Below are 21,896 nucleotides of genomic sequence, written 5' to 3' on the forward strand. Positions count from 1 at the left end.
GCGAGGTCCGGGGCGCGTGGCTGCTTCCAGCCGGCCGAGGCCCCGCCCTGCCCCACCCCTCCCGCGCAGACAGAGGCCGGAGGCTTGCTGGTGCAGCGATGTTTAATGGCAATTCGTATAAACCAAGCCCATGCACAAGTAGAAAGTGCCCGCGGAGCTGGCAGGTGGCCCCGCCGCGCCAGAGAACCACAAGCCCGGCCGTGCAGCCCTCCCTGCGGCGCCTTAAATAGATTATTCACTATACTCTGTATCTTACAGTATGTACAAGCCCCCTCCCCTCGGGGGACGGGGCGGACTCCGCAAGGCGTTCCTATGCACACCCCCTCCCCTTCGGCCCTGAGGTCGGTGGCCAGAGTCGGGTGATGGGGTAACACAGGGCCAGAGAGGGAGGAAACAGACGCAAACATGCGGAGTCAGGTGGTGGGCACGGTAAGCCCTGAAATACGAGGGGCGTGCGCAGCGAAGGCTGAGGTGGGGACCGAGGCGGATACATTCAGAGACGCGTCGAACAAATAAATAAGGCAAGTCAGGAGGGGGGCGGAGTCGGGTGCAGGCAGGAGGAGCTGGGGACCAGGGGCAGGCAGGGCTCCGGACGTCACAGCGGAAGATGCAGGTATGTGGGGCGCGGGTCTTCTGGAGCCAGGACCAAAAGAGACGGGGCACACCAAGAGGGAAGAGGAGATGGGTTTGGGAGCAAGGCATGGGGAAGAGGGAGGAGGCCTATGAAGGGCTCCAGCAAAGGTGAACGGGAAAGCTGCCAACAGGGGAGCCCCCTGCCCCAGAAAGCCCTCTCCCTGTTAAGATTGCACGAGGCGCCCCCAGGGTGGTGAGAAAAGCAGTGGCCAGGTCAGGTGGCCAGTCCTGGCTGGGGAAGCCCTTCCAGCTCCTGGTTCTGCTTCAGTTCCCTCATCCTGCAGAGAGAATAAAAGTCAGGGGAGACTGGTGGATCCCGACGGGTGGCAGGGCAAAAGCCAAGGGGAAGAAGGGATGAGTACCTGTGTCGGCAGCGCCGCAGGAATCTCATGATCTTCCGGGCTGCCTGGTCCTGCTTCTTGGTGAGAAAGGAGCCTCTGGTGAAAGAAACAAAAGATGGACCTCACAGAACCCCCAGGCACTGCATGCCTTCAGCCCCCCAGGAACCCTAGGCAGGGAATGGCTTGGACACAGTGGGTGGGCACAGAGAGCTGGGGGTGGACCCTACTTGTTGCGGGCAGGCAGGGTGGCCGAGGGCCGGTGGGGAGGCCCAGGCCTGCGGCGGTAGGAGCGGTAGTGCTGCTGGATGAGCACAGCCGCTCGGCGGCTCTGCTGAAACCGCTTCTGTTCATAGTAGCTTCGGAACTTGCTCTGGATCAGGATGGCCGCCTGGGTCATCTTCTTATAGAGTGCAAACTGCAGGGGTGGGGAGGAGGGACAGGGGCTGAAATAGAGGGACAGAGACCAAACGCCCTGAGGGTCACCCAAGGTTAGGCTGATGCAAGGCTCTTTTTCTAACCCACACACTCAAGGAAAGACTGAATCATCACAGACAACTCACACTCAGACATCATGTCTAATACCTTAAGTGCAATCCAGGTCAGCTTGTGGAGAGAGAAGGGGAGTTAGGGCTCTGCCAACAGTGTGGAATGGTTAGGTGTGGGTGTGGATGTGGGTATGGGTTGGTGGGTATGCTTTTGAGGGAGAAGGGTTTCACCTGCTTGTACTTCCGGTAACAGCGCTGGATTACAGCTGCTGCCACCTCCTGCTGCTCCTTCAGCCGCCGGCCCTGAGGGGAGAGAAGTCTCAGCACCTCGTGACCCACATAATGGGATATCTGATTTGTCCCTCCAACTTTTCTGGAGTTCCTCTAGCCCTTTACCCCATCCAAGGCCTGTCTGCATGACTACTCATCCTCCAAAAGCCCGGGGAGCCCGCGGTCTCCCGATTCAAGACTGTGTAGCTCATCCTCAGACCCGTGCCCCATCTGACCTTGTACTTCCGGAAGGCCGTCTGGATGACTCGGGCTGCCTCATACAGTTCCCGCTGCTCATGATCTGATAGTGTCAGCAAGGCAAAATCACTTTCCATCTTGCCACTGGTAGATGCAGAGAGAAACTCTGCCCAGGAGGGTGCTGGAGGGACAGCCAGGCGACCTCGCTCAAAGGGCAGTTCGCTGTGGGGGACAGGGAAAGAGGGTATCATGAAGCATCTAAAGTCCCTCTTTTGCCACCTATGGATGGCTATGAAGGAATCTGGAGAGCGGCTGAAGAGTTCATCAGCCAGTTCAGTTCCCTTCTCCAAGGCCCTGGGACCTCTGCCAGAAAGGAGCTTTGGCTGTGGGAAAACCAGCTTTCTTCCTTCCTCCCACTTCCTTTGAAGAATCTGGAGGCTTTGTCCTGAGCTGGTCACCTGGGAGGGGTTGAGCTGGGGAAATGGTCCACATTCTCCAGGTAGCTGGCCAGCCAGGACATGGTCTCACTGAGCCCCACAGCCCCTGTCCGCTCCCGCATTGAGGCTCCAGCCTCAGGTAGCCCCACGAAGTCCTCTCGTTTAATCCGCTCTGGTGTGGCTTCGATGATCTGCTTGGCCAGTGAGATCATGTCCACCTGGATGGAGGGACAAGCTGAATGAACCCTTAGGGGCCCTACCTGCCTGATGTTCCTGCCCTGCCAAAGCTGTAACCTCAGTCCATTCCTCTCTCGTTCCTTCTCTCACTGGCAGGCACTGGTAACCCTGTCTTTCTGGGTCACTGTTCCAGACTCATTCATTTATACTGATTGGGCTGCCACTTGGGGGTCCCTCTGTGCTGAGATGCTATGGAGAATATAGGCTAAAAAGGAGATATTCCAAATGGGGATTCAGAAGCTGAACAAACGGAGGACTTGACACCCTTTTAGGCCAACCATCCACTGTCCTACCTGGGCCTGCCTTACGCCAGCTGGCCAGCACATCATCCTCATATGCTTGGCTGTGCCCACCCCCTACTCCCCTTCAGCTCACCAGGAACCAGCCCAACACTTGCCAACTATTAACCTGATGAATGGCTCCCATCTGGCCTTTGCTCCAGCACTTACTGCTGGACACAATACAGCCTACTGTGGAGTTCTCAAAGTTTTTGTACTTAAAATGCCACCCACTTACTCCATTAGTCTCTCTAAAGCAGGTATGTCCCAAAAGTCTCTAGCAGAGAACAAGGCTGGAAGATTCACTTTCATTCCACAAGACTTTCTCAGCTTTATCATGTGCAAGCTTCCTTCCTGCATGAGATCACTGCCAGATACTCTCATCTTGCCAACCTTACCGCTCCACACAACTCCCAGATGCCCTCCCATCATCCTGGTTCTCCTAGAACCTTGTCCCTACATGGATCAACAGGTAACTCCTACAACCCAGACTCTAACTGAAGATATTCCCCAGAATTTTTGTTACAGAGACAGGGTCTCTGTTGCCCAGGCTGGGGTGCAGTGGCACAGTCAGCCCACTGCAACCTCATACTTCTTGGGGTCAAGGGGTCCTCCTACCTCAGCCTCTCAAGCAGCTACAATTACATAATTTTTTTTTTTTTTTTTTTTTTTTTTTTGAGACGGAGTTTCGCTCTTGTTGCCCAGGCTGGAGTGCAATGGCGCGATCTCGGCTCACCGCAACCTCCGCCTCCTGGGTTCAGGCAATTCTCCTGCCTCAGCCTCCTGAGTAGCTGGGATTACAGGCACGTGCCACCATGCCCAGCTAATTTTTTGCACCTTTAGTAGAGACGGGGTTTCACCATGTTGACCAGGATGGTCTCGATCTCTTGACCTCGTGATCCACCCGCCTCGGCCTCCCAAAGTGCTGGGATTACAGGCTTGAGCCACCGCGCCCGGCCTTACAATTACATAATTTTTTAAAAATTATGTTTTGTGGAGATGGGGTTCTTGTTATGTTGCCTAGACTTGGTCTCAAACCCCTGGCCTCAAGTGATCCTCTCACCTTGCTCCCTGAAAGTGTTGGTATTACAGGTGTGAGCCATCGTACCCAGACAGAATTTTTAATACTTTTTATGTTTTTTGTCTTAAAAAATTTTTTTTGAGACAGAGTCTTGCTCTGTCACCCAGGCTGGAGTTGCAGTGATACAATCTTGGCTCACTGCATGCAGCCTGTGCCTCCCAGGTTCAAGTGATTCTTGTGTCTCAGCCTCTCAAGCGGCTGGGATTACAGGCATGTGCCACCATGCCCAGTTAATTTTTACATTTCTGGTAGAGATGAGGTTTCGCCATGTCACCCAGGCCGGTCTCAAACTCCTGGCCTGAAGTGATCCACCCACCTCGGCCTCTCAAAAGTGCTGGGATTACAGGCATGAGCTACCAAGCCTGGTAAAAAAAAATTTCCCAACATCTGAATTATGGGACCAGCCAGAATTTTTAACCTTTGCTGCCTCATGACTTCCAAGTCACATGGTCTGAAAGGAACTAAGCAAAAGCCTGCTTTGCCTGTCCCAAAATGAAGTAAATGGCCCCTTCCTAAATTGGAGCCAGACTTTGATTCTGCTTCATGGAAGCTGGCCTCACCCCATCTCTACACCGTACTCCACTTCTAGCCCCCATAAGTCCATCAATATAAGCAGTACCGGGATGACATCCACAGCCTGTGGGCTGTCAGCATCCTCTGGAGTAGCCCCATCATCTGAGGCTGGTGGGAGGGCAGGAGGGGAGAAGAGATGCCCCTTGGAATTGGTAGCCTCATAGTCCATGAGAAGTAGGGGGGCCTCTGGGTCACCAGAGGAAAGCTGGCCTGGGGCCATGTCCTCCATAGTAATCTCAGAGGCTGGCAGAGGTGCAGGGGGGGGACTGCCATCTAGGGCACTAGAATAGGCAGATGTGACGGAGAAAGTGCCATCCGACAGCTCCGAGGGTGAGGAGACGCTGCTCAGACCTGTGTGGGGAGGGAAGAGAGTGAGGGCAGCAGGAGCCATGGCCATCCCTCACTTGAGTCTCCTGCCTCCCCCATCCTGTTCTCAGTCTCCCTGTTTTTGCATCTGTTATCTCCCATCTCTGTCTCTGTGGTCTGTCTCCTCTCTTACTTGTTTCCCACCCTTTGGGTTTGCCCTGACCTCTCATTCTATCCACATCTCTCTCTCCAAAAGATTAGGGCCACACTCACCAGTGTCTGGGCTGGAGGAGGGTGGCGACAGGGCAGGCGGGGGCTCCATTGAAGCTTCCTGTCTCTGTAGTTCCTCAAGGCAGCGGGCAAGGCGCACATGACCCCGGGAATGAGCCACAGACAATGGCAGACGGCCCAGAGAATCGGGAATGCTCAGTGCCTGTCGGTTCCAGCGGAAAAGGAGCACAGCAGATTCCAGGTGTCCCAGGGCACAAGCCCACATCTGAGAAAGCAGGCAGGAGACGGAGGTGGAGGTGAGGCCTGGGGCTCCTCCTCCAGGTAGTCAGGTCTTCAGACCCTAGCCCCCCCACTCCCTGCGTTCCTCAGGATCTTCCATTTCAAGGGCTGTTTCCATTGCCCACTGCCCCATGTGCACTCAGGAATCATCATCCTCACCAGAGGGGTGCAAGAGAAATGATCCACGTTGAGCGGGTCAACCTCTTGCTCTAAGTCCAAGCTTCCAGTCTCCACACTCCTGGAAGGTTTGCGGGAGAGACAACAGAGCCCAATCAGGGAAAAAGTGGACAAAGTAGGAATATCAGAAGTAAAGGGACTAGGAGGCAAGCTGTACAGGGCCGGTGGGAAGAAGCAGTCAAGGACACTAAGGAGGTCAAGAAGTCAAAGTGTCATAAATCAGGATATGAAAGTTCCCCAAGATATTAGTCCTCTCTCAGCCCCCTCCCTTCCCACAATGACCCCAGCTCCCTCTTGGCAGGGCCCCAGGTCCTCCTCAGTCCCCTGACACTTCTGTCCCAGAGGCTGCCCAGCCCCCACCCAGCTGCCATTGCTCACCGCCACTGGCTCAGGGTCTCGATGAGGCGGGCATAGCCCTGGGCAGCAGCCAGGTGCAGAAGGCTCATGCCCCGGAAGGGGCTTCCATGGGCCAGACGTTCAGGACCCTTCCAGGTGGTGCGTGGGATCATGCTTTCTACCAAGACCACTACCCGTGCCTCGAACCCAGGCCCCTGGCCTTCATCCTGTGATATACACACTCTTAGGCAGAGACCTGAGCATCTGCTCCCCTGGTTTAGAATGGCCACCTCACATCTGTCCTCCCAGCTTCTAATTTTGCCCCCTCCTCTCACGTCCCATTCTAGGATCCCGCCACCAGGACCTTTGGTGGCCCATCAAGTTCCTGTGTGGCCTCAGTGTCTCCTACTCCCACAGCCACTTCCTCCAGCCCATCTAGCAGCCAGACCTCACACCATCTTACCCATGTGCCTTCCCATCAACTTAGAGTACTGCCATATTCATAAGTGGCTTCTCTCCCCTCAGAAGCCTTCTCTGAGCCTTTCCTCAGACCTCTTCTTTCAGAAACTTGGGACCCACAGAGACCTGAGCCCCAATGCTCCTGACCCCTCCCCCGCCCTCTCCTTCACCTCCACCCTTCTTCAGACCAGAAATAGTCTGAAGCCTGTCATGGCAAGAGGGTGCCCAGAATAGCCACTCTTGCCACAAGGTGGGGATGGGACAGGGTAACGTCAGGGAGAGGGAAGACTGGCTGAGGAGGCTGGGGACAGGAGAGGGAGGAGAGTCACACATGCTACACGTTTTCTTTAGCTGCGTCCTCCCCCTGCTCCCCACCATAGACCACTTCCCTCCTCACAGAAGTACCTGAATGGGAGGAGCATCAGGACCCTGGCAAGGCACCTGCCCAGCTGCTGCAATCTCTGCCATCCGCTTCTCCATCTGCTCCAGTCGTTCTAGTATGGACATCCGGAACTGGTTGTCTGAGGGGGAATGGGTATGGGAGGCTGAGTGGGCAGTGTCTAGGTGATGCCCTGAACACCAAGGCTGGACCTGTCCCAAGATCTGGGGATGAGGACACAGAATCATATTCTTTTATGTTCCCCAAAACAACAGGTCCTTTACCCACTCACCTAAATAAAGTGCACCAGAACTCAGTCCTTAAACTAGGGCTTTTTTTTTTTTTTTTTTTTTTTTTTTTTTTTTTTTTGAGATGGAGTTTCGCTCTTGTTACCCAGGCTGGAGTGCAATGGCGCGATCTCGGCTCACCGCAACCTCCGCCTCCTGGGTTCAGGCAATTCTCCTGCCTCAGCCTCCTGAGTAGCTGGGATTACAGGCACGTGCCACCATGCCCAGCTAATTTTTGTATTTTTAGTAGAGACGGGGTTTCACCATGTTGACCAGGACGGTCTCGATCTCTTGACCTCGTGATCCACCCGCCTCAGCCTCCCAAAGTGCTGGGATTACAGGCTTGAGCCACCGCGCCCGGCAACTAGGGCTCTTAATATTACCCACTGACCTAGAACTCAGATCTGGAACCAAAACTGTTTCCTTCAGGGTACAGAGATAGTAGGAATTCCCAAATAGCCATCCAGCCCCCAGCTGCCCCAAATACCCATGTACCCACACTTCCCCTAAGCCTTTTCCTGGGTGCAACGTTCCATCAGTTTTTGCAGCAGACACTACCTTTGTCCCCCATGCTGAAGCTGAAGGATTCCAGAGTCCTCCTCTCTAATAATGGCTGCCCCAAAGAGCTCAGGGACTGTGATTTGAAAAGCACCTCCCCCTCCTCCCAGCCCCCCGCAGCTGTCCACAAAGACGGTGGTGGGGGAGGGAAGGTGACAGAGATGGATAGCCATGTCCATTTTTCCTTCTCCTCCTCCTCCTCCTCCCCCCATCCACAAATACACACACACACACACACACACACACACACACACACACACACACACTCCAAGCTATATCTGTCCCCTCCTGAGATCAAACAAGGACAAGAAGGGGAGGCAGGAGGGGATCAGAGCCATAGGAAAACTGACACAGAGAAACAGGGTGAAGTTTGGAGATGTTCTGAGATGCCAGGATAGAAGGGGATGAAGGCACAGAGGTGATAGTAAGGGAGGATAGGACAGAGAATGATTAACAGAAACCCAAGTAAGATAAAGGGAGGAGAGAGCAAAAAAGATGAAGGAGAGAGAAAGGACAAAGGAGAGATAGGGGAAAGTGCCAAACATGCAGTAAGAGAGGACAATAAAAGAGAGGCAAGTTAAGACACTGGTTCAAGAAGAAATGAAATGAAGAGTGATAGAAGAGACTCACAGGAGAGATGGTAACATGCAGATTAGACCAGCACAGAAAAATAAGGTGATGAATAGTCGCAGAGCAGGACAGAGAGAGAACAGGACTGAGAGACCTGGCCAGATCTCTAGGTAGGCTCACTCAAGTCAGAGACAAGCAACCCAACACACACGCACAGGCTTTGTGATGGGGGCCAGCTCCAAGAGTGAGGCAAAACTAGGGACCAGAGCTTCAGAGAGAGAGAAGTAAGGAGAGAGGGAGACTAAGGTAAACAACATGGACAGCAGTAGAACTGAGAGAAACCAAGAGGCAACAACAAAGACACCCAGAAGAGACAGAGAAAAGCAAACCTTGAGAAAGCAGCAGGTGCAGACAAACAATTCTCAAGGCCACAAGAGAGATAATCAGTAATAGGAACAAAAACAATCCCAGATTTAAATAAACAAACACACACACATATACATGTATGTATATGCATCTGTGTTTTTATTAGTACACCATGATATTAGCAATGGATATCACTGAAAAGTAGCAGTATAGGAAATTTTTATTTTCTATTTTGTGCTTTTATGTACTTTCCATATTTCCTTTAGTGAATTCATGTCTTTATAATCAAAAGAGGAAAAACGATAGAAATTTAAATAGGTAAGTATAGCTGGGTGTGGTGGCTCATGCCTGTAATCCCAGCACTTTGGGAGGCTGATGGGGACAGATTGCTTGAGGTCAGGAGTTCGAGACCAGCCTGGCCAACATGGTGAAACCCCATCTCTACTAAAATCACAAAAATTAGCCAGGCGTGGTGGTGAGCGCCTGTAATCCTAGCTACTCAGGAGGCTGATGCAGGAGGATTGCTTACATCTGGAAGGCGGAAGTTGCAGTGAGCTAAGATTGAACCACTGCATGCCAGCCTGGGGGACAGAGTGAGACTCCATCTCCAAAAGAATAAAATGAAATAAATATATAAGCATATATATACTTGTGCATAGTACCTATATATTGCTCTAGACCCTGTTCCTGTCCTGCCTCTTGGCCTTCCTTGTCTAGATTCCACACTTTGAGATTGAGAGGGCAGGTCAAGAACTGGGATAGCTGGGTGTGGTGGCTCACGCCTATAATCCCAGCACTTTGGGAAGCTGAGGCAGGCGGATCACCTGAGGTCAGGAGTTTGAGACCAGCCTGGTCAACATGGTGAAACCCTATCTCTTAAAAAAAAAAAAAAAAAAAAAAAAATTAAAGAAGAAAAAACTGGTATAAAGGCCGGGCACGGTGGCTCAAGCCTGTAATCCCAGCACTTTGGGAGGCTGAGGCGGGTGGATCACAAGGTCGAGAGATCGAGACCATCCTGGTCAACATGGTGAAACCCCGTCTCTACTAAAGATACAAAAAAGTAGCTGGGCATGGTGGCGCGTGCCTGTAATCCCAGCTACTCAGGAGGCTGAGGCAGGAGAACTGCCTGAGCCCAGGAGGCAGAGGTTGCGGTGAGCCAAGATCACGCCATTGCACTCCAGCCTGGGTAACAAGAGCGAAACTCCGTCTCAAAAAAAAAAAAATGTATATATATATATATAAATTAGCTGGGCATGGTGGTATAAGCCTGTAATTCCAGCTACTCAGGAGCCTGAAGCAGGAGAATTGGTTGAACCCGGGAGGCAGAGCTGAGATCGCACCATTGCACCCCACCCTGGGTGACAGAACAAGACTCTGTCTTAAAAAAAAAAAAAAAAGAACTGGTATAAAAATGACCCCAAGTTTATGAGGAAGATGAAATTAGGGAAGTTTGCTGCTGCAGTTAGAAATCAGTAATGAAATGACTGAAAAAAAAAAAAAAAAGAATGGTAAAGTGGGGGCTCAGTGGTGGCCACCTGAACCCTGAGGGGTCTAGGAGCATGTCATGCTCAAAGGCTGTGGGCCTGATACTTGGGGTCAGAGGGCTAGGTACTCACCATCCAGTGACAGCCAGTCAAGTTGAGTACTAGGCAGAGACAGGAATCGGCGGGCTCGATACTCAAAGAGAACAGAAGCAGAAAGAGGCCCCTCCTGCCCTGCCACCTGCAAAGACACCAGCCCTACCTCATGGGCTGGAGAGGGCAGGATCAGCAAGAAGGGCTCTCTTTCCCTGCTCCTTCTCTGGCTATCTGTGTCAGAGCCATAGACAATCATTCCATATCTATTTCCCCTACTGCCCTGCTGTGGGCCAAGAGGCCCTGGCTTCAGTGGCCTTGGCACTAACTGGGAAGGGAGTCTATTCATTTGAGAACTTACTACATATTATAGGCCAAAGAGCCCTTGTATTCTAAACCCTGTAGTTGAAGATACTTGTTATTCAGCAAGAAAGTCTGGAAACTGAGGGTCAAGAGACTCCTATAGTTATGAACAATCTGATGGTAGATAAACCTCTTGATCCCCAGATTAGAGTCCAGAAGTTATGAGCGTTACTAAGATGGAGGAAAGGGGAGCTAGCTGCTCATAAACAGTGTCCAGTGGCCAGAAGGATGGAACCAGCAGGTCCTGATCCTAAGACCAGATGTTGAGATATTTCCTCCCAATCCCCAGCTTATCTGGTCTCATCCCCTTTCCTTACACACGTTGACTGGGGCTGTAGAGACTGGGGAGAACACACTCATAGACAGTAAAGCTGCCAATCTGTCACTCTGGTGGTCCTTGAGGTCCCATAGTAAGGCTGATTTTTGAGTGCAGGGTAAGACCAAGGCTGGTGGCAAAAGGGCAGAGACGAACCTTGGCAATGAAGTCTAGACCAGTGCTGTCCAATAGGACATTTCTGCAATGAAAAAAATGTTCTATATCGGCACTATCCAATAGGGTAACACCAGCCACGTGTCGATACTGAAGAGTTGAAATGTGGTCAATGAGACTGGGGAAGTGCATTTTAAGTATTTTTTAACTAAATAGGCACATGTGGCTAATGGCTACCATACTTGGACAATACAGGTCTAAAAGCCAGTGTCCTTCTGTCCCAAGACTGGTTAGAGGAAAGCCACAGTTCTTCTTTCTCATTCTCCCGGGATTGGAGTTGGAGACTCTAGCTCTAACTAAGCCAGAAAGCCTGGACGGACATTAGAAATCCCTTTGGTCCGTGCCTAACCCTACAGGAGGGGAGGCCAAGGACCTCAGGAAGGATCAGACTCATCTGAGGTCACTGGTCAGCTAAGGAGTAGATTTCTTGGACCAGAACCTAGATCTTCTGACACCAAAGTCCAGGCTCTTCTGCCTGCTGGGAGAGCTTGGGGCTCAAACTCAGGACTGGATGAAGTCCTTGTGCTCTCAAAACAAGCCATTTGTTCCCAATGCTTTTTGGAAGCCTGGAGGTCCTGATCTGTCCTAACTGCCCACATGTCAATCCCTCCCTCTATGGTTCCCAATCCCCATACCAGGACAGTAGCAGCGTAAGACACCAGGCTGGACAAGTGAGGCTGGCACTGCGATGTGATCAAAGACACAGGAGTAATGCTCGGAGGCCTCGGTCCAAGGACCAGTGATGAGCACCTTGACCCCACCCTGCAGACAGAAGTCAAGAGAGCATGTGACTGGAGTTGGGCATTCATCCACCCACTCATTCATTCATTTATTCAGACCCTTAGAGGGTATCTACCATATGGCAGGTCCTGTGCTAGAGTCTGGGGTACAGGAATAAACAGGAGCCCATGGAGTGAGGTCAGTTAGTCTATCCCTCCCCAGCATTCCTGCCAAGTGGTTACCTGGTTTCTACCTGAATCTGCCAACAACTGGGGATTCAGGACCTCCCCCAAAGCTACCACAGAGCTGTCACCAGAAGGAGATTCTGTTCTTGGGCTAATTCACCCCCACTGTAGTTCCTCCTTTTCATCTCAGAGGCAGCATAAAACAGAACTTCTCTACGCTGAAAACAGTCTTTCAGCTACTCAAAGTCTGCAGTCGCATCCCTGGTGTCTTTTTTCTTCTCGAGGCTGCAGAGCCCCCAGTTCCCTACCCCTGAAAACAGTTAGCAAGGGAATGAGGTCCTAGGAAACTCCAGAAACCATGATAACAAGTGGAAGGGAGAGGAAAAGAAAAAGGGTTAAGTTGCTGAGGACTCTGGAAACAGGAAAGTAGCTTCACTCTACGTAAAAAAGAGATTGGCAGCCAGGTGCAATGGCTCATGCCTGTAATCCTAGCACTGTGAAAAGCCAAGGTGGGCAGATCACGAGGTCAGGAGTTCGAGACATGGTGAAACCCTGTCTCTACTAAAAATACAAAAATTAGCTGGGCATGATGGCAGGTGCCTGTAATCCCAGCTACTCGGGAGGTTAAAGCAGGAGAATCATTTGAAACCAGGAGATGGAGGTTGCAATGAGATGAGATCATGCCAGTGCAATGGGTGACGGGGCGAGACTCTGTCTCAAAAAAAAAGAGATTGGGTAGAGAACTAAGAAGCCATGAAAACAGGGAAACTAGGTCACGGACCACAGAAAACAAATGGGAAGGGCTGGGTGTGGTGGCTTAACGCCTGTAATCCCAGCACTTTGGGAGGCCAAGGCAAGTGGATCACGAGGTCAAGAGATCGAGACCATCCTGGCCAACATGCTGAAACCCCATCTCTACTAAAAAATACAAAAATTAGCTGGGCATGGTGGCACGCACCTGTAGTCCCAGCTACTCAGGAGGCTGAGGCAGGAGAATTGCTTGAACCTAGGAGGTGGAGATTGCAGTTAGCCGAGATTGCACCACTGCACTCCAGCCTGGCGCTTGGCGACAAAGCAAGACCCTGTCTCAAAAAAAAAGAAAAGAAAAGAAAAAGAAAACAAATGGGAAGGAGAAAGGAAGATAAGCATTAGGCTCACCTCTGGGTAGGACCACTCTGGGGAGAAATCTGTGATGGTGCTAAGAGCAGGAGAGAACTGGGGGGTTGGGGCAGGGATGCTCGGAGCTTCGTCACTGATGAGTTCTCCCATAAGGTCTGGGAATGATGAAAGACTGAAGGGCTCCAGTTCGCTGGCCCCAACAGGTCCTCCAAACAAGGCGTCTCCTCTTCCTACCCGGCTCGATGGCTCCAAGGGGGCAGGTGAGGGTGGGGGTGAGGGAGGGGGTGAAGGTATGAGTGGGGCAGCCCCCTGACCCTTGAGCTCCTCCCCACTGTCATCATCTTGGATGAAGAAGCAGTTTCCTCTTCTCCCACCTGCTCCCGACTGTGGAGGGGGACCCTGAGCGGCTGCCTGGGGCTCCAGGGCAGCAGCAGGCTCTAGGGCAGAACAAGGGGTAAGAGCGGCCTCTGCCTCAGGGAAGTCTGGGCTTACTCCCTGCCCCCCTCCATATGTCTGGCCCCTCTGGGGGCTGTTGAGAAAACGATCAGGGTCAAAGGCAGGACTGGGAGGAGCCAGTGGGGCAGAAGGCTCAGTGCCTACAACCACTGCCAAACTCATGGAAGGCCTAGGATCAGCCTGGGGAGCCAAGTGCCTGGTGGGTGTCAAGCCCCCAGCCCGCTGCTCCAGTCCTGTCAAGAGGAGGATAGCAGTGCCTCCCCTTGAAGAACCCCCTCGAGAAGTGGGAGGGCTAGGTCTGATTTCTAGGGGCTCTGAAAAACCTGATGAGGAGGAAGAAGAGGAAGAAGATGGGGAGGTGTGTGCTTTGGGGAGCTCTGGGGGAAGTGGGGCTATTAGTGGAGGAGGGTCGGGGGGGTGAGGGTGGGGCATAGAGGTAAGGGTTAAAGCTCGGGGCTCCACTTTGGGAGAAATAATGCGGTGTTTCGTGCTGCTGCATTTGTGGGTAAGGCTCCCAGAACCTGGAGTGGAGAGGAGTAGCAAGGAAAGGAGATAAGACACATTCTTCTGCAGCCTTCCACATCCTATCTGGTAGCCCTCAAAAATATTTCCTGGGACTGCCCTATAGACCAGAGGTGTAATACTGATTGTAGCCACAGGGAGGCATCAGAAATGTCTGGTCTCTCCCTCAATCCTTTATTGCCCCTCCCTCTCCCCACTTCCCCTCAAAACTAGCAGGACCAGAGGAACACTGTAGAGGAGAACAGAGGGCTTAGGAGAGTAGCTAAAAGCAAAAGGTAAAGAAATAGGAAAAGGACAAAAGAACAGAACCAAGGGGGTGCCAACTAGGCTGGGTGTAATTGGTGCTGAAGGGACAGGAATTGCTAAAGGTAGAAGACAGGAAGAGCAGCTGAATAGAAGGCTGGAGCCAGTGTACACCCAGATGGGAAGGTCTCTGTTCATCTGGCCCCTCTTTCTGGGACATGCAAAAAGACTTGCAAATCAGCATGCAAATCCCATCAAGACAGATATCTCCCTGGCCTGAGTAAGAGCAGAGTGGCTAGGTGGGAAGACAGCCACAGAGTCAGGGAGTAACTTACCAAGCCCCCCACTGCAGAGACAGGCGTGGGTTCGGGGTGCAGGCTTGGTTGGGTGGGTGTCCAAAATCTGCTGCACCAGCTGTTCTACAGAGAACTCTTCTGCTCCATTCCCACAGCTCCATTTGATGCCATGAACTAGAGAAGTTAAGGGGAAGTGCTGTGGGACCCCCACGAAATAGGCTCCAGAGTACCTTGATGGCTCCTCCAAGCACCTGACATGCTTCAAGACTTCTGGCCAGGTGAACAGAAGCCAGCAGCCTCAAAACTGCCCAGACATGTAGATTTTGTCCTTTCTCCATATTCTAATATCTAAGAACAGGGCGGGAATCCTAGCACCCTCCCAGCTTGAAGGGAAATGATCACCCCACAGGCTTTGGATATAGAACCATGGCCCCTTTGGGAGCCCCTGTTTCCACTCTCCCCTTGGAGCTCTATCCCACTCTGCTGCCTTACACATGGGCTTCAGCTGTCCCAACAACTCTTCCCGGGACCACTTCAGCCACTCTCGACGGTCGCTGCTGATGGAACAAAAGATGGGGCTGCAGCCCTTTCCACAGTCCTCCAGGGCTGGGACGTTCAGGTAGTGCACAAGGACGATGTCGGGGTTCTGAGAGCATAACGGGACACAGAGCCATGGGGTCCTGAGGTCCAGGGGCTCAGCTTCCTAATCCTCACTTTCTTCCTGGGCACCCTCCTCACCTCACCCCCAATTTCTGGCTCTCTCCATCCCCAAGTCCCTTTCTCTTCTTCCCAGGCCTGTTTCCTCACTCAGAATCTAGTCATCCTTTCACTTAATGCTTTCAGACCCATGTCCCTCAAAGAGCCAGGAAGAGTCTGGCTCTCTGGGCTCTTCCGTCCTTACCTGGAGCAGCCAGTAGCAGCGCCGATGGAATGTGGGGACGATGGAAGAGTGAACGTAGCAGCCATAGAGACACTGCCAGGAGACAGGCTGGGGTGGGGGGAGGGCTAGTCTGCTCCCCAACTCTTCCTCTGTTCAGTCCCTTTGCAGGAATCCCAATCTTTCCACCAGTTCCTCTTCAACCCTTCCCCCACCCTCACCCCCACCTATTTCCCCACCCCTTTTGAATCTCAGCAGCCCTGTCATAGATGAGGGATGGAGAGAAAGGAACAGTGAGGCTGGGACCTTACAATAAGGACCAGATTTGAGAGATGGGACTGTCTAGAAACCAGAGGGCAGAGCAAGAATGCATCTGAGATGAGGGGGCAATGATTTGGGGGAAGAGAAACCTGTGCTGAGATCATCACTGCTTGGATCCCTGAGGGAAACACAAGAGCAGTGAGGGGCCTGGGCATCAGTTCTGGAAGGGAGGCATGGCCTAAGAGAGTTGAGTCATGGAGGGAACTGGGAAGTAGAGAGTGGCCAACACAATCAGTGAGCCGATCCAGAGTGAGAGAGAGAGAGAAGGGAAGACTGACTGGGAGGGAGCTGAGGTGGACAATGTCACCAAGCCCTGGTAGGGCTGGAGCCCAGCTAAGGGTGGAGGAGGGCAGGCTTGGGCAGATGAGCTGAATGTCTGAGTCTCTTACCTCCATGCCCTGGACCTTCAGCTTCATGTGGTCCTCTCGCGTGGTCTTCCCATCCTTCCTCTTCTTCCAGAGGTAACCATCCTTCCGATATTTCACTTTCTTCCGATTGTAGAGGATGATGGAGCCATTCTGAGGCCTGGGAAGGGAAGAGTTGTCCTGGAGTTCTGTGAACAGAACCCAGGGCCCCTGCCACTCCCCAAAGTTCTCAAACTTTCTCACCTTGTTTTTGGGGCACAAGATAGCCACTCATCATGCTTCTCAAAGGTGATCAAGTAGGATGCAATCTCCTGTAGGAGAGGAAGCACTCAGATGGGTGTCTCCCTCACAGAGAGTCTCAGCCTGGCCTCTTGGTCATCCCATCAGTGTCTCACTCTCTGCTGAGTTGTGGCAGCCAGTGGAGGATGTGGCAGCTAGCAGTGGACCCAGCAAGACCCACTGTCCTCCTAAGAACCCTTTTGTCCTAAGACAAAAGTCTAACATTTTCTCCTTCTGTTGCTCCCACCTCGGGCCTTTATCTTGGGGGCAAGTCCACATTATTCATCATCCATTCATACCGTGAATTATTTTATTCTCCAACAATTTCATTTCTGTGCCCTTTCTTTTTTCTTTTCTTTTTTTTTTTTTTTTTTTGAGGCAGAGTCTCACTCTTTTGTCCAGGGTGCAGTACATGGTGTGATCTTGGCTTACTGCATCCTCTATCCCCTAGTTTCAAGCTGGGATTACAGGGACCAACCATCAATTTTTGTATTTTTAGTAGAAATGGGTTTCAGTAGGCCAGGCACGGTGGCTCAAGCCTGTAATCCCAGCACTTTGGGAGGCCGAGGCGGGTGGATCACGAGGTCAAGAGATCGAGACCATCCTGGTGAACATGGTGAAACCCCGTCTCTACTAAAAATACAAAAAATTAGCTGGGCGTGGTGGCATGTGCCTGTAATCCCAGCTACTCAGGAGGCCGAGGCAGGAGAATTGCCTGAACTCGGGAGGCGGAGGTTGCGATGAACCGAGATGGCGCCATTGCACTCCAGCCTGGGAAACAAGAGCGAAAACTCCGTCTCAAAAAACAAAAAAAAACCAAACAAACAAAAAAAAAAAGAAATGGGTTTCAGTGTGTTAGCCTAGCCAGGCTGGTCTCAAACTCCTGACCTCAGGTGATCCACCCACCTCAGCCTCCCAAAGCGCTGAGATTACAAGAGTGAGCCACTGTGCCTGGCCTCTGTACCCCTTCCTGACTCAAAAAACTTCAGTGGTTTGACACTGCCAGGAATTTCCGATTCTTTAGCTTGATTCCAAGGTTCTCCCCAACAAGGAATCAAACCACTATTCCCACTATTTACCCATATTGCTCCTACAATTCCTGCCAGATGGGACCACTGATTTCTTCCGGAACATGCATTGAACAGTCACCTCCTGCATGTTAGTTCCCTACAAGGCAAGTACCTCGCCGTGTCTAGAAATTCTAGCTATTTCTATAAACCAAACCCCTTTTCAGAAGCTCCATGAAACCTGCTGACCACAATGGCTCTTCTTATTTTTTTTTTGAGACAGAGTCTCACTTTGTCACCCAGGCTGGAGTGCAATGGCTCGATCTCGGCTCACTGCAACCTCCGCCTCCTGAGTTCAAGCGATTCTCCTGCCTCAGCCTCCTGAGTAGCTGGGACTACAGGTGCGTGCCACCACACCTGGCTAATCTTTTTTTTTTTTTTTTTTTTTTCAGTAGAGATGGGGTTTCACTGTGTTAGCCAGTATGGTCTCGATCTCTTGACCTTGTGATTCCCCCACCGCGGCCTCCCAAAGTGCTGGGATTACAGGCATGAGCCACCATGCCCGGCCACATTGGCCCTTCTAAAGGCTCTATAGCACTTACAACAATCACACATACACACACGCACCCTTTTACTGACAGTCCTCTTCTGATATCGAATTGATAATTATCGACAACCAACTGCATACAAGGCACTAAGTACACAGGATACAGAAGGTGTGTAATACAAGGACTATGCCCTCCAGACGGAGCCAGTATCAGTAGTGGTTATAAACAAAGGTTCCAGCAGGGTGTGGTGGCTCACGCTTGCAATCCCAGCACTTTGAGAGGCCAAGGCAGGTGGATCATGAGGTTGGGAGTTCCAGACCAGTCTGGCCAACACAGTGAAACTCCTTTTCTACTAAAAATACAAAAATTAGTCCGGTGTGGTGGTGCGCACCTGTAGTCCCAGCTACTCAGGAGGCTGAGGAAGGAGAATCGCTTGAACCTGGGAGGTGGAGATTGCAGTGAGTGGAGACTGTGCCACTGCACTCCAGCCTGGGTGACAGAGTGAGGCCATGTCTCAAAAAAAAAAAAAGGGCTGGGCATGGTAGCTAACGCCTGTAATCCCAACACTTTGGGAGGCCGATGTGTGGATCATCTGAGGTCAGCAGTTCAAGACCAGCCTGGCCAAAAAGGTGAAACCTCATCTCTAAAAAAAAATAGATCAGGCACGGTAGCTCCTGCTTGTAATACCAGCACTTTGGGAGGCCGACATGGATCGCTTGCGGTCAGGAGTTCAAGACCAGCCTGACCAACATGGTGAAACCTCATCTCTACTAAAAAATATAAAAATTACCCAGGCGTGGTGGCACATGCCTGTAATCCCAGATACTTCGAAGGCTGAGACAGGAGAATCACTTGAATCTGGGAGATGGAGGTTGCAGTGACCCAAGATCATGCCACTGCACTCCAGCCTGGGCAAAAAGAGTGAGACTCCATCTCAAAAAAAAAAAAAAAAAAAAAGGCCGGGCGTGGTGGCTCAAGCCTGTAATCCCAGCACTTTGGGAGGCCGAGGCAGGTGGATAACAAGGTCAAGAGATCGAGACCATCCTGGTCAACATTGTGAAACCCCGTCTCTACGAAAAATACAAAAAATTAGCTGGGCATGGTGGCGTGTGCCTGTAATCCCAGCTACTCAGGAGGCTGAGACAGAAGAATTGCCTGAACCCAGGAGGCAGAGGTTGCAGTGAGCCGAGATCGCGCCATTGCACTCCAGCCTGGGTAACAAGAGTGAAACTCCGTCTCAAAAAAAAAAAAAAAAAAGGCTCTAGAGTAAGTTACATAAACCATGAGGTAACTCAGTTTCCTCTCAATAACATGGGAGCAATAACAGGGCCTGCTCTATAGCATATTTAGAGGATTAAATGAGACAAGGCAGGCCAAGTGTTTAGCACAGTGCCCAGTATGTAAGGAATACTTTCTTGGCAGTAGCTTTTGTTTTTACCCAGGTGGCTATGCCAAGGAGAAGAGGGCTCCTACCAGATCCATGACTTTTTTTTTTTTTTTTGAGATGGAGTCTTACTCTGTCACCCAGGCTGGAGTGCAATGATGCGATCTGAGCTCACTGCAGCCGCAGCCTCCCAGGCTCAAACGATTCTCCTGCCTCAGCCTCCTGAGTAGCTGGGATTACAGGCATGCATCACCATACCTGGCTGATTTTTTGTATTTTTAGTAGAGATGGGGTTTCACTATGTTGGCCAGGCTGGACTTGAACTCCTGACCTCAGGTGATCCACCCACCTTGGACTTCCAAAGTGTTGGGGTTACAGGCATGAGCCACTGCACCCAGCCAAGATCCATGTCTTTATACCTCTGCTATAATCCCCAAAGAGTGGAGCTCTGCCCTTAGGAGTGTCGACAGAGAGAGACCCCCCCCCACTCACCCTCCTCCAGCCCACTAGGTCTTGCTGGGCCCCAACCCCAGCCTCCCTAGAAAACCTCATTTGTATTCCACCGTAGCCTCTCTGGAGGCAGCAGCGGGCATCGAGGAAGACACTCCAGCAGCTTCTTGGGGAGAAAGATCTTCAGGTGGTGGCTGTTTTCTAAAGGGAATTAGAAGGTAGGGCTTAGTGTGCCACCCAGGGGCATCCCTGTGACAGCCCTGGGGGAAAGGCCTGAAGGTGATACAGAGCACTGGGGAAAACAAAACCTTGCTAAGGAGAACAGGGAATCCAAGAATTAGAGGGCCACTAAAGCATGGGGAGAACGAAAGGCTGTGACCCAATTGGAAACCTGGTTTGTGAACTTACCAGCAACCTCAGTGGTGTCCTTGGTATTCATGGTGAGGGCTCCAAGGGGCAAGGTCACCCCCGGCCTGAGGGGCCGGGGGGAGGGGGAGTCTGTGCTGGGAAGGGAGAGAACACGGTCATGGCAGAAGACCCACATTAATCCTGGATGAGATGTATTAGGTGGGGAATGAATATAGAACTGGGTCATGGTATCTGGGAAGGATGAGAAAAGAGAGGAAAGGACTAACTATGATGTGACAGTATAAGGGAGAACCAGACACAGTGCCCGGAGCCAACATGAGTGAGGATACAGGACAGAAAGAGTGACCAGGAAGAAATGGGGTGGGGTGGGGGAGGGGAGAAGAATGGCAGGGCTGGGGCCTCAGAGGCCCTGAAGCTTGAGCTTTTGCACAGACTGGGGCTACGGTTGGGTCAGGTCTTGGGGATTGGGACTCAGGCTATCCAGTCCTTGGAGGATGGTTTGGCAAGACAGCCTGGATCCTGGGGGCAGGGCAGGAGATTCTACCTCCGGTAGAGAGCTAGGCCTTTAGAAGACACACCCTGAGTTCCTTCTCTATTTGATTTTTCCAAGAGGAAGGGCTGATCTGATAACTCAGCCTAACCTATTCTCTCCTCCAGGTTGGTTAGGGCCTCGTACAATCTGGGCCAGACACCCAGCTTCCCACCCTCAGGACAATCAGCCCTCCGGCTGACAGCCCTCTCTACCTCCCTCTCCCCAAACGCCTCTGCCTCCCCTGGCCTCCAGGCCTAGCCTACCCCATCTATCGCTCTGGTTCCAGCCTGAGTTCCCCCTTCTCCCCCTACTGCGCTCCTGGGGGAACAGATGGGAGCTGGAGGAGGCTCTCAGCACGGGCTCCGCCAGGTGTCCAGGATGGAGAGGGGAGGAGGCCCGTCGGGCTCAGCTGTGTGCAGTGAAGCTGCGGTTGGGGTAAGGACTCCGCCCCAGGGCGCAGGTGCGCAGTCCTGGCTAGGCAGCCTGCCAGGGTGCGGAGCGGGAGCGGGTCCTTGGGCTGCAGGCCTTGGGGCAGCGCCGGATCGGACGCTTGGCATTCTGGGCGGCCCCCCGGCGGGGTGGTGGTCCCAGAACCTCCGAGGTGGGAGGGTCCCGCCCGCACGTAAGGATCTTCTGTAGAAGCCGGGAGCAGAGTCCGCGAGCACGGAGTGGGCGAGGGACAGTGCGGGTGCCGGGTGCGGGGGTCCCCGGGACAGCCTGGCACGCGCTGGTTCGCCGTGGGGCCCTGCGGGGAGCGGCGCCCCCTGGCGCGGGGGAGGAGGACGGAAGCGGGAGGTGAGGGCGAACCGAGAGTAGGGACGGTGGTCCCCGGCGCGGCGCTCCGCGTTGGGACCTGAGGGAGCTGCGCCCCCTGGCGCGGGGGCGGAGAGACGGGCGAGAGGCCCTGGCTCTTACCTCCAGGGGTCCCGCGGGTGACGGCGGCAGCGGCCATTCTACCCCACACCGACCCCCCCCCAGCGCCGGCTGACAGCGGCGTCTGACGTCACTGCGCACGGGGCGGGGCCTCCCAATTAAGGGGATGGAGTCAGGAAGGGAACCTGGGGTCAGCACACGTGGGGTTCTTGGTGGGGCGCTGGGCAGAGGGACTCGGCTTCTAGGGCTCTGAGCCAGGCCGAGGGACAGACTGCTGGGAAGTCCCCAAAAGGGCAGCAGCCCTGCGGGCCAGGATTCCAGGGTCCTGGAGGCAGAAGCTCGGCAGACTGATGCCCCATCCCAGGGAATGAAACGGGGGCAGCGGTCCAGTGCTGGAACCCTAGGGGCTGGGCGAGGAACGCTGGGCGAGGAGCAAGACCCT

The 21,896-nt window shown here is 52.8% G+C and overlaps 1 protein-coding gene and 1 pseudogene across 11 annotated transcripts; one reads left to right on the plus strand and one right to left on the minus strand.

Moving 5' to 3' along the window:
* Positions 1-84: 84 nt before the first annotated feature.
* On the minus strand, positions 85-21,585 carry CAMTA2 (calmodulin binding transcription activator 2). Of its 11 annotated transcripts, none has more exons than XM_003931363.4 (23): positions 21,497-21,585; positions 20,089-20,183; positions 19,778-19,881; positions 16,256-16,323; positions 16,037-16,172; positions 15,351-15,422; positions 14,942-15,095; positions 14,489-14,623; positions 12,972-13,909; positions 11,544-11,670; positions 10,098-10,232; positions 6,727-6,842; positions 5,905-6,089; positions 5,509-5,587; positions 5,113-5,335; positions 4,580-4,884; positions 2,386-2,582; positions 1,966-2,149; positions 1,691-1,762; positions 1,557-1,577; positions 1,202-1,389; positions 996-1,070; positions 85-911 (listed from the first exon to the last, which is right to left on the minus strand). In XM_003931363.4, the coding sequence occupies exons 2-23, from the start codon at positions 20,117-20,119 to the stop codon at positions 848-850; spliced, it is 3,609 nt and encodes a 1,202-aa protein (XP_003931412.1). In that variant the 5' UTR covers positions 20,120-20,183; positions 21,497-21,585; the 3' UTR covers positions 85-847. The 11 variants fall into 11 exon arrangements, with proteins under 11 accessions (XP_003931412.1, XP_074244599.1, XP_074244597.1 ...); XM_074388498.1 differs by having other exon boundaries at positions 15,351-15,437; XM_074388496.1 differs by lacking the exon at positions 21,497-21,585 and adding an exon at positions 20,845-20,934.
* On the plus strand, positions 20,912-21,592 carry LOC120366782 (uncharacterized; annotated as a pseudogene).
* Positions 21,593-21,896: the final 304 nt, after the last annotated feature.

Source organism: Saimiri boliviensis, chromosome 17 (genome assembly GCF_048565385.1).
Source record: "Saimiri boliviensis isolate mSaiBol1 chromosome 17, mSaiBol1.pri, whole genome shotgun sequence".
Lineage (NCBI taxonomy): Eukaryota > Metazoa > Chordata > Mammalia > Primates > Cebidae > Saimiri > Saimiri boliviensis.

Bases quoted from the DNA above. Each gene is read 5' to 3' on its own strand.
- CAMTA2 (XM_074388495.1), bottom strand. The intron at 15,438-16,036 runs GTAAGAGACTCA...CCCCCACCCCAG, and splicing joins TGAAGGTCCAGGGCATGGAG to CCTGTCTCCTGGCAGTGTCT. The intron at 10,233-11,543 runs GTATGGGGATTG...TGCCCTCTCCAG, and splicing joins CTTACGCTGCTACTGTCCTG to CCCATGAGGTAGGGCTGGTG.